Source organism: Metopolophium dirhodum, chromosome 8 (genome assembly GCF_019925205.1).
Source record: "Metopolophium dirhodum isolate CAU chromosome 8, ASM1992520v1, whole genome shotgun sequence".
Lineage (NCBI taxonomy): Eukaryota > Metazoa > Arthropoda > Insecta > Hemiptera > Aphididae > Metopolophium > Metopolophium dirhodum.
Window position 1 is genome coordinate 18,164,760 of NC_083567.1, and position 12,161 is coordinate 18,176,920.

Here is a 12,161-nt window from a genome sequence, read left to right on the forward strand (position 1 = left end):
GGATCAACACACCAATAACCACTCCAGCAGTAATTCGACTACTCGATAACTCTCATGGCATAAGGCAACTCAAACTCCAAGTCCATTAGACTTAGTATAAAATAATATACTAAGATGACAAGGACCTATCCACTAAGAGTGACAATCCAAACACGTTCTATATACATCTACTAAAAATATTTATGTACATTTTTGAAATGTATTGTTAGGTAAAGATTATTGATCGTTAAACGAAAAAGACTTCGGATGATATAAAAAAAATAATGTTGTTTTGAAAGTATACCTCAGAAAGTAAAAATATATATAGATCGTTCTTATATTTACAAATTACTATTGTAGCAAGCTAAATGGGTACTAACAAGGTACCATCTGTTACGTATGTTTGTCCATCCATTGGATAATATGCGTCACGTGATAGCATCCACGACTTATCGTGAATGCCTTGATAATAACATCCCCATTATTTACACCCATAACGCATACCTAGTATATTTATTTATTTAATTATACAGGCCGTGGCCCAAAACAATATGAAGTATATAGAGATATTTACTATAGCTCATTAATAAATAATAAGTAACAATATAATAATAACTAAATGTAATGCAATTTAAGTAAAGACAGAAAATACAATAGTGAAAGCAAATACATATAAAATGCAATAAGGAAACTTGACTCAAATATTAAAGGGGACAAGAGGGGTCGTTATTGGTGATGCGCATAAGGCGAATAATTGGAGTGTCGAGATAGTAGTTTGAGGATGAGAATGGAATATGGAATGGAACAAAAGAGCTTGTACGACGGGAGGGGACATTGAAAGAAATACGAAATAGCGGTTCTGGGCAGTCAATTCTAGGAAAGGAGATTAGATAGGAAGGATAAATTTGCTGACCCTGACGACGATTGGCTAGACTTCTAAAGAAAATAGACGTTGGATAGGGGTGTAATCGTGAGGAGGACAGGGTAGGGCTTGAAACCGTTATTAATTTAATCGGTTACCGCATTAGCGGTAACCGAACATTTTTTGGATACCAGTTACCGGTTTTATAACGGTCCTGTTGTTAGCGGTAACTAATTACCGGTACTATACTCAAAATTACAGGTTACCGTTAAGTGATAACCGCTTCCAAAAAATGTCAGTTACAGGTAACCGATTGAATACCGGTTTTCTAAAAAAAAATTGTACTGCACCTTTGTACCCGTATACTTAATACAATATTCGTGTTGTTATAGGTATCAAGCTATTTTTAGATTTCCCAGTACGATGAGGGAGACCGGGACTATCGACTATCGAGTACCGTCATTACCAACCAACGATATTTTATGTTAGAGGTGTAGGTAGGAAATAGAAATGTAGAATACCAATTATTTGAATTATTATTACAAGAATTTAGACTAGGGAAAAAAAAATGAAGATATAATTGTATGATTTAAGAATAGTTTTAAGAAGTTATTGTTTATTAAACCATTAGTAGCTATAAGCGTATAATCATTTATGTAACTAAAATAAATTAAACATAATATTATTATAGTTCATACGTAACGGTAGTCAGTATTTATAAATACTGGTAATCGGTTCTTAACCGGTTAAAACATATTACGTTATTATAACGTTTTATGTTAGCTGAAAAATTGTCACGGTAACTGGTAACCGATAACCAGGAATACAAATAGGTTTATAATAACGGAACCGATAATAGGTTCCCCAAAATTCCGGGAAATTACCGGTTTTCGGTAAGAACCAGTAACTGGTTTCAAGCCCTGAGACAGGGTACATTTAATTTATTAGCAGCGTGACGGAGAAATTATCTTTGAACCCATTCGATCATGATACGAGCAGAAACAGTGGACGGGTCCCAGAATATGGAGCCATACTCAAGGATTAGACGTACTAAAGAACAAAAAATAGTGTTTAATGTGGTGAGTAAATGAAAATCGGCAGAGATACGAATTATGAAACCTAGAAGCTTAATAGCCTTACAGCAGATAGTCTGGATATGTATATTGGGGCATAGGTTACGTGTAAGAGTAAATCCTAAATCTTTTATTGAGTTAGGGTATTATTGAAGATGTAAGAATGCTTGATTAAAACTTTATTACGACAAAAGGTCATTACTGAGCATTTGGAAATATTAAGAATCAGACGCAAAGTTTCCCCCCATTTCATAAAGCGCCGGAGATCGTTTTGGAGAAGATGACAGTCAGAGTTGGATTTTATACGGTAGAAGATTTTCATAACATCAGCAAAGATAAGTAGTTTGGCATGCTGGAGAACGGAAGGGGCTGAGTTTACGTATAAGGTAAACAAAAGTGGGGATAAAACTGCACCTTTTGGTACACCTGAGGAGGGAGTGAAATAGCCTGAAGAGGACGATAGCCTTGGGTCCTTTGTATGATGTATGAGTGAAGCCAGGAAAGTAAAGGTTAGCCGAGGCCTATACAGTCAAGAGTTGACATAAGAAAGCCTTTGAAAAATCGGTATAGATTACATCTACTTGGCAGTTATCACGATGAATGGTCGAATATTTATGATGAAAAGGTAAGGTTACAAGTGGCAGTTGATCTTCCAGGACGGAAGCCATAGGAAGCCATTCTGTTTATCAGCTAGAATGTGATTTAATGAAGGGTGAATCGAATTGAGGATGAGAGTTTCAAATAGTTTGGATAAATGAGTCAAAATTGTTACTAGACGATAAATTGTGACATCTGTAGAATCGCCAGACTTAAATATTGGACGGACGGGAAGATTCCTGAGTCAAGTGAACAATAACCATAATGGTTCCGCTAGAACAGATCGGAGTTTAAACAAAAAAATATATAATAATAATATATTATTTTAGTTTTTCGGTATATTTTTAACACGTTATACTATGAGATGTAATAGTATACAGTAATATTATATTTCGTTCAGGTCAGCCGCAGGGAGGGGAGAGTAAGGTGATCTGAATACAAATCCTCCACACAAATAAATATAATTTTTTACCATCATAATAGTTACATACATTTCTTTTTGTAATTTAATATATCCACATGGTCGTTTAGTGTCTTAGAAATAACTTTGTGTAAAATAATTTACCTAAATGATAAATATAATACGAAATAATATTATCCAGATCGATAACTCACGCTAAAACGATTATGATATAGGTATACATACGTTTCATGCAAAAAAAAAAACTGACACCGTTTAAAAGTTATATTTGTTTTAACTATAAGTATTACTAATATTAGGAAAAATGTGTAATTTTAGCACACATGTGGGTTGAGTATAATTATGTATGTAAACGTGTTTGTGCACGGAGAATTCACACTCATGGTAAAAAAAAATATAACATCATAACGTTGTGGTACTTACCTTATAGTCACTATCCAGTAACTGATTAATACATGTTAACTGTTGATATTTTGATTTTCTCTCCTTATTTTTTTCTCTCGTACCTAGCTTAAGTTTTAATAGTGAATTTTACAAGACGCTGTGAAAATGATTGCCACACAAATTTTGATTTTTAAGGTTGTATTAATTTCTTCAGTCCATGTAAGTTTCATTAATTGTAATCATTGTGTAAAATAATAATATGATAATGCTGCGATAATCTGCTAATTATTTTTCGCTAATAATAAGTTTATTTTCATTATTTACACAGTACAATCTTCTTGTGTTCATCGGAATATTACATAAAATACATTCTATTTGATCATTCTCACTGATGTATTTCTCTTTCAGGAGTTTGCATTTGAATGAATCAGATCCCGTAAGAACTTCGAAAATGTTAACTCCCATAAAAAATCATTACACGAAATTTAGGTTAACTAGAAAACCTATAATTTTTCATAATAACAATTTCATATGAAACGTATTTTTGTATTTAATTCTTGTGTTTTAATTCAATTTTTTAGTTTTAGTTTTTTAATAGTTATTATTTTAGTCATACTATATGTCATATTATAATATGTTATAACTTATAACTTTTAAGTAAAATAAACTATTTTTAAATTTGACAACTATATAAATGGACATTTCATAATCACAATACCAAATCATTAATTATAGTTAGAGTTAAATCAAAGAATATTTCTGGAGTTGATATAATATTATACGAATAATTGTATTAATTTATTAAGTATAGGTACCTACATTGTTATCAAAATAAAACCTTACCAGGACTCTTAAAACTCGTATTAACTCTTGTAGTGAAATAATTACAGGTTATGAGAATTCAAATATTTGTCTTATCCAAATGTTTGAACATCATAATCCATTCAGCACCTAAAACCCAAATCAATAATTTAAGGGCAAACCATAAGTAAAATCATTCATTTTTTTTTTATGCATATAATGTATACAATGTCAATCTATTGTAGTTATAACGGATATTTGTTGTGTATATCTTTATAGTTTATAACCTGTCCAGCTACTGTAACTGGCGTAGCAACGAAACCAAATATAAAACTATTTACTGATGTAGATAATAAACCAGAAGATCCAACCACGGTAGGTAATTTATTTGAATAAAGTCATAGTTTTACTATATCCTTAATTAATAATTATAAACTCCATAATATTGAATCCAGAACAGACTTCCAAATTTTAACCAACCTTGGTTTTATAAACTGGAATAAATGTATAAATTTAACCTAACCTTTAAGATTCTAAATTTAGTGAAGAACTTACTATGCGATTTTTCAGGATTATTATTCATTGCACATTATTTAAAGTCTATTGAACGACAAATAATTAATTTGTAATGACAATAAATTCTAGTGTTTGGTTATTTACAGGTCAAAGAAGAATTGAACCAATCAGAGCCAGTGAGAAAATCAGTTCCAACCAAAATTCGTCATGTGGTGACTAAATCCATTGGTTTATTTTTTTGGCCGTTAAGAAAATCGTGGAATGTAATCAAGAACTTTATTCCGTTACGTAAAAATATCTTCGCAAAACAAACGGCGACTAAGATTGAGATAAATGAATAACGACATAGATGATGATTTAAAATAATTTTAATTATTAAAAATAATAATTCCAGTTTCAGTTATTTTACAACTATTTTAGAATCGTTTTCTTTAATTAAAAACAAAAATATCATATTTTCTTTGTAATTATCAATTTGTCACTTCGTTACAAGAAATCACATATAAACAAAAGTTTCATGATGAACCATTTATCAAGCTACGCACTCGTAAAACATTAATTTTACTTTGTAACTTTATTTTTATACTGTACATCATATTAATAAATACAATAAACAATGGAAACAACTATTATTGTTTAAAGAAAAATGTGGGGATAAAAAAATCATGTACAATATTCATTGATATATTATTTAAGTGGAAATTCTGACATTGTCTTATTGTTTTTGATATTTGATATTTTTACCTTTTAAGAACCAACATATTTGTTTCAGTTTACACTATTAAACGTATAAAAGTTGGATATAAAGCCACACTGGTGTGATAGGCAGTGTTCGGATTAGATAAGTATTTTTTTATCTAGATAAAGATAAAGATAATGGAACTTAAATGTATCTAGATAGATATAAAAGACAACTTAACTCATATTTATCTAGATAAAAAAAAGATAGGTTTAAATCCAGGTATATTTTAGTTGGGCACTAGGAACATAAAAATAATAATGATATAAATAAAAATAATTACATTGTTTATAAGCCATAAACTTGGTTTGAAATCTGTATGAATATTTAAAATGCGTTTGTACAATTTCTCGATTTTTATCAATAAAAAAAAATAAAAAACGTATCTAGATGAATTTATTTAGATTAGTAGAAAAATTATCTAAGATGAACGTTTAGATACCTTGTAGATAATATAAAAGATGAACAAATAATTATCTAGATATTGTAAAGGAATAGCTTTACGTATTAATATATAATATATATGTAGGTAATCGATTCATATGTCAGTGTATAAGTATTTCTCGAGGCAGAGGCAGTTCTTCTTGAGTTGTTATGGTCTCCTAGACGTAACCTCATGGCTAAAAACCATATTCCATTTTGCAAACTAATCAAGAAGAGCGGTCAGCAACAAATTGCCATTACGAGGCGGCAGTTTTACTGAACTGCGAGAATAACAACTTTGTGAACAGCTACATCCCCCTCAAGGACATCCTGTCCACGCGCCAATACTATCAAAGGAACCGAAATCGTATATAGAAGGGCTGGGAGCACAGCATAATCAGATGTACCTGGACCAGCAACACAGAAGCGCCTTCACGCCACTATCCATATACTATATACAAGACGACTACTACTAAAACGAGGATATTATACATTTTATTCTGTTCTAATAAAAACATTGTATTTACTGTTTTAATTTGACTAACGTTTTATTTCAAATCATCTACATAGTGAATCCCTGAAGGGGCAGCACGTAACAATATTTATCTAGATGAGTCCGATCACTGGTGATAGGATAATAAAAACGATAGAAAATAACTGCAAGGGATTCAAGCACAGCAACAAAAAGATCATGGTCAATCAAGTCAAATTCTTTCCTGAAATCAGTTAAAGTTGTTTAAATTGTACTACCAACCGGAAAGGTATCTAAAATCTACTAGTTAGTTAATGACTAGTATACGCCTGGTGATCGTCGACATTCCAAAGTGAAAGCTGTGTTGGTTATCGGCGTTATATAGTATTCTAGTACATGTGGTTAAGACTTCTCTTCACGGAGAAATAAATGATGGATTATGGGTGTATAATTAGAAACACAGGGGTGATTTACCAGGTTTTAAATACTACATGGACAATATCTTCATTGAGGGGCTGTTTAAAAACAATATATTATGTAGGATAAGCAATTTAATGATGGCAGTTATAAAGCTGACGAGTAGATATTCTATGATAAAAAGACGGAATCTGAATTGAGCGATCATTTAGGAAGTAATGTATACTGGTAGTTATAACTTTTAACTATTGTACATTTTAGATGGAGTGAGTACAAGTGGTTTAAAAACGTAATATGAATATTTGGAAAATAGACTTTAGGAATCATTAGGACATTTTACTAAGTATTCATAATCAATTATGGTACCTTGCTAGTACCTATTTAGCATTTCTACAATAGTAAATACAACCTAGTGGATTAGGTTTTAGGTATACATAGTAATGTGACAGTATAGACAGAAAGTCTATAATTGCAGACGTTGGAGGTAGGATTATCAACACCAGGGCTAGGTTTACCACAAGTGCCATTCTATAACTTTACTTACCCTCCCCACTCCCCCAATTCAAACCAATTTTTTCATTTTGGTTGAAAAATTTCTATTCTATAAATTTTTCCGCTATGATTAATGCCTTGGATGGCTGACTTAAAAGAAATCAGTAGTTGAGGGTAGGCAATACAATATGACGGAAACTTTGACTTGAGTAGTGGCAACATAAAATACTCTCAACTTAATTGAAGTTAGTGACGAGAGAAACTTGAAGGTATATGCAAAGTAACACTTTTATCAGGACACAGTCCACGGTAATGGAATCCATTAAATTGTAAATTTGTGCCGTATTCTGGTAGTATGACTTTGGACAGTAAGCATATAGATGATCACGGAAAAGGAAAAGTAAATAAAAACTAAGCACATGAAAAAAGATTCAAAACAAAAGATTGTAGGACGAGAGCAATTTGTTTTATCCATTTATCCATTTATCCGTTATTATATTATCACAATTTAAAACTCATAATAATATAACGACTATCTTAATAGTATAAATTACTAAGATCATATTGTGTAACTATTGATGTGGTACGCAATATGTATAACATACAGTAAGATATTAAACTTTTTGGCCGAAAAGTGAGTAGGACGGAAAGGGAAGAATACGATTTTGGTCGAAAAGAAAAAAACTTTTTTTTAAATTTGGCCAAAAATAAATCAAAATGAACAGTACTATTTCATAAACCGGTTATGCCCGGTGTTACATTAATGGACCAAGGGCCAAGGCGGGACGGGAGATAGAGTTGCATTGCACGTATTTTACGTTTTGTGCCGAAATTCCGACAATATATCTCAGCCGCTATACCCACAAACAAAACCATAATGATACAGTATACGGATACTGCAACAAGAGAGTCTAAAACCGTATAATATCATTCATTAATATGAAATTTTAATGGTTTTCTTTTCATTTTATTATCAACTTTCTGAGTAGCACCAGTAAACCTGTAGGTACATATACCTGTAGGTATATATTATTATATTACAATTTTTTTTAAAGAAATAAAACAAACAATCTGAATAAGCCATATAATAAACTTATATAATATGTTTCTATTGTATGCCTATTGTAATTTATTTAGAACTGCGTTCCAAGGGCGAATACATTTAACGGACGCCGGCTATTTTACCAAGGTTGAAATTTGATTTTACAATTAATATAACTATTGATATTCTAAATCACGCCTATAATCACAATAATGGTCATTGCCTAAATTGCGTTTAATAACTATAATATCCATCCCCACAATAGGAACCTGTGAAGTACAGCAGCCATTTACTGTTAAACCTAGGTTTCATCGGTATTCTTACTTTTACCGTAACGATTTTGTTGAATTGGTTGGTTTTTTAAAAAAAAAGGTTACCACTTCACGTTACCCCTTAATTGAACTTGGTGGTTACTGGTAATTGTTAATCGCTTCTCAAAATTTAAACTTACAAACCGGGAAGCAGTTACCAGATACAAAATAAATCCGTTAAAAACAGGTAACCGGTTTCAAGCCCTGATTTAAGTATATCTATGGTCTAAGTGCACAATCTGTTTCCATAATATAATCTGTGGTGGTGGTTGGAGATAAGATAGGCAGCCAGGCAAGCCACTAAAGTGCTTGTATCATATACTTACTACTATAATGCGGTACTTTCTGGTATAATACTATAATGTATGATATGTAGCTACCTAATTTAGAAAAATCAGGCCCCAGCTATCAAATTTATGAAAACTGGAGCGTAGTTTACTATTGACGTTTTCATTACTTACCTGTCATTGCCAAGCCGAGTTTATGATCTCCCTTGCATGAAAAATAAGTACCTAGTTTATTGTCGGTTAAATTGTTGTTCTATTAAGTATTAGTGCCAAAAATGTGTTTTTATTTAAACTATAGGTATTGTGTTCTATTCAATATATTATCGATGATAAATATACAATTAGGTATCGTTGATTGCAAAACAAACAAAGTAGTTGAATATACGTAATATTCATATAATTATATACCTATCTCGGGTACATAATGAACAATTTTAAATGTTTTTAAATATATTTTTCAGAACTTTTATCATACCGTATAAAATATGGGAGTATTAAAATAATGATAACAATACCTATATTGAATGGAATAATATATTTATAAAATAACTCTTTTGAAATTTACATTTTTTTAACGATAATAATTATAAATTATAATTGTGATTAACTTAACACGAATCCCTTACCTCTATGACATTTTTATGTAATGTAATAAATTGACATTACTCATCGTAGTATCAAACAGTTTCATAAATACGTTGTAATCCTAGACTGCCCTTTGCTGTCAGTTGTAGATTTAGTTTACATTTGTATACTACCTACATTAAACAAATTTACAATGATTTCAACATGGATTTTTATATCAGCGATTGTGTTGTTATCTGTAATTCAAGTAAGTTTGACTGGTTTAAATTCTAAGACATAATTAACAGTAGATTTGAAAAATATATAAACCAACGATTACTAGACAAATGAGTAATACTAATATTGAATATTAGGTACCCACTTTTTACAATATTTAGAATGCATCTATAGTAATCGAAATAATATATAATATTTTATACTATTTTGTAAATATCATAAGTATGCAAGTAAACCTTACTATATTGTTTTAATACATGTTAAGAATATTATTTGTATTAATCTTTTTAATCACAATTATTTTTTTCACTGGCTTTTTTATTTTTTAATAAACACAATATTGACTAGGTAGGTTACATACGCAGTTTATGTTAAATATTTATATTGACATAATAGGTACCAGGTACCTACTTAATTATGCTTAAGTATACACAATATTACTGTCCGCATTATGTCATAATGTGGGGCTTAACTCTTCATATCCTACGGTAAAACTATGGTATTTAGGATTTATTTAATTCATGAAATTTTTTTTGCGCCCATTATTAAACAGTGCTGTTGAGGTACCGAGCACAATAGAAATGTTACCTTGGTCGCTACTGGCTCAGAATCGTTCACATTTTCATAATCCAATTTAACTATTTATAATATGTACAAATTATAACATATCACTGTAATTTTTATTATGATTTATTTTTCTTGTCATATTTAGTACATCACATGTTTGGACAAAACTGACAAAACTGTTGGTGCTACAAAACCTAATAAGGACGCTTATATTGTCATCAATAAATCAGAATCTCCATCGGTAATATTTTAATCAATAATGTCTCTCTGGTATAAATTATAAAAAAGGCTAATGGCCCTCGCTAACGAAGCTAAAATGTTCAATATAAAAAAAAAAAGTAATAATTTATATATTATATAAATATATATATTTAATATATACAGGCGGTATTAATCTACGTGTGTTATTCTTAGAACACTAATTATATTGATTGATAATATTATATTAGTAATCGTAAAACGTTATGTTATATTTTTGTTGTAATATTTAGTACATCACTTCTTTGGACAAAACTGGCACAACTGTTGATGCTTCCACTGCTACCAAACCTGAAAGGGACGCGTATATTGGTATCAATAAATCAGAATCTCCATCGGTATTATTTTTGTCAATAATTGAATAATGTCTTTCTGGTATAAATTATAATAATGTTATATATATATAATATTAATAAATAAGCTTGTATTATTCTTATAATACCTACTAATTATATTGATGGATAATATTATATTAGAAATCATGAAACGTTTTGTCTTAGAATTATTTTTCATCACACATTACTAAACATTCAATTCATTACATGATTTTTAAAAGCATAATGTTATTACTTTTATATTTTATCCTTGCCAACAGGAAGAAGAGGCAATGATGACAGAAGAGATTCCAGAAAAAAAGTCAGTGACATCCCGTTTCTGTAATTTAATCACAAAGCCCGTTAGTATATTTTGGGAGCCTATAAAAGGGGCATTGTCGAGTTCACTGAAAACCGCCGTGAAATTCTTTTAATCAGCAGACAATATCCAAGCCCTTTCAAAATGGATAGCTTGCTGCTAATGAATAGCAGTTTTACATAATATTTATAATAGTAATACCTATTATCATGTTGTAGTGATTTGTTAGTATTAATAAACTATTGTCTATTTGTTATTGAATAAAAACAAAAGAGAATATTTTAAGAGTATCTTGTTTCTCACGCCTATCAGTCGGTCGACACGTTTCCAGAAATCTCGTAGACGATATGATTTTCCTATTTTTATTTTTCGTATGCCAATCGGAGGATGCATTGAAATTTGTAAATCGACGTGGCACAAAATATCCGTCGTTCGTTGTTACTCTTTATATAGTTTCGCAATTAAACTATTTAAGAACGTATAATAAATGTTTATTCACAGAACAGTTTTGGTATAAAAACAAGGGAAGAAGTATTGGTAACCACTCTGCTATATAGTAACAGTATGTGTCGAGGATTCTAGTGTACCAAAGTATTTGAGTAAGTCACTGAAATGTGTAAAATAATCCAATCGGTATCGCCTTATTTGATCGGTCACCGGAGTTTCGTCGCGCAAAAAATTACAAAATGCAAATAGAAACTAACTGCTGTTGAAACGCAGGTGATAATATTGTACACTGACAAACAATATTTTTTCTTCTATATATTATACTTATATACAGGGTGTAACAAGAAGACACTAATATATTTACTATATATAATAACTTCTGTTCTAATAAATATTTTTTTCTATACAATTTCGAGACAACTCGTAACCTACACGTATAACCTAACATTTTTTATATGTCTATTTTTTAATATTTAAAATAAAAAATTCAAATCTAATTAAATTTTTTTTTTATTTTTAAAGTACCTACCCAATTTTTAAATCTGGGTCTTAGAAGACTTTTCATTGTTAAAACTTCTTGAGACATTCCGGTATTATATAATCTGTTCCAGGCTTTCCCAATTTTAGCATTTCTAGCCC

General features: G+C 30.4%; 2 protein-coding genes across 3 annotated transcripts; both read left to right on the forward strand.

Annotated features, from left to right (window-relative positions):
* The first annotated feature begins 3,309 nt into the window (after window positions 1-3,309).
* Window positions 3,310-5,088, forward strand: LOC132950719 (uncharacterized). Of its 2 annotated transcripts, none has more exons than XM_061022261.1 (3): window positions 3,310-3,535; window positions 4,397-4,492; window positions 4,780-5,088. In XM_061022261.1, the coding sequence occupies exons 1-3, from the start codon at window positions 3,482-3,484 to the stop codon at window positions 4,972-4,974; spliced, it is 345 nt and encodes a 114-aa protein (XP_060878244.1). In that variant the 5' UTR covers window positions 3,310-3,481; the 3' UTR covers window positions 4,975-5,088. The 2 variants fall into 2 exon arrangements, with proteins under 2 accessions (XP_060878244.1, XP_060878245.1); XM_061022262.1 differs by having other exon boundaries at window positions 3,310-3,511.
* A 4,342-nt stretch (window positions 5,089-9,430) lies between these two features.
* Window positions 9,431-11,366, forward strand: LOC132951068 (uncharacterized). The gene is made up of 4 exons (XM_061022760.1): window positions 9,431-9,648; window positions 10,330-10,425; window positions 10,676-10,780; window positions 11,038-11,366. Exons 1-4 carry the CDS (start codon window positions 9,595-9,597, stop codon window positions 11,188-11,190), a joined length of 408 nt encoding a protein of 135 aa, XP_060878743.1. The 5' UTR covers window positions 9,431-9,594; the 3' UTR covers window positions 11,191-11,366.
* The last annotated feature ends 795 nt before the right edge of the window (window positions 11,367-12,161 follow it).

Coding starts and splice junctions, on each gene's coding strand:
- LOC132950719 (XM_061022261.1), top strand. CDS start 3,482: ATGATTGCCACACAAATTTTGATTTTTAAGGTTGTATTAATTTCTTCA. Junction 3,536..4,396: donor TATTAATTTCTTCAGTCCAT/GTAAGTTTCATT, acceptor ATATCTTTATAG/TTTATAACCTGTCCAGCTAC. Junction 4,493..4,779: donor AACCAGAAGATCCAACCACG/GTAGGTAATTTA, acceptor GGTTATTTACAG/GTCAAAGAAGAATTGAACCA.
- LOC132951068 (XM_061022760.1), top strand. CDS start 9,595: ATGATTTCAACATGGATTTTTATATCAGCGATTGTGTTGTTATCTGTA. Junction 9,649..10,329: donor TGTTGTTATCTGTAATTCAA/GTAAGTTTGACT, acceptor TGTCATATTTAG/TACATCACATGTTTGGACAA. Junction 10,426..10,675: donor ATAAATCAGAATCTCCATCG/GTAATATTTTAA, acceptor TGTAATATTTAG/TACATCACTTCTTTGGACAA.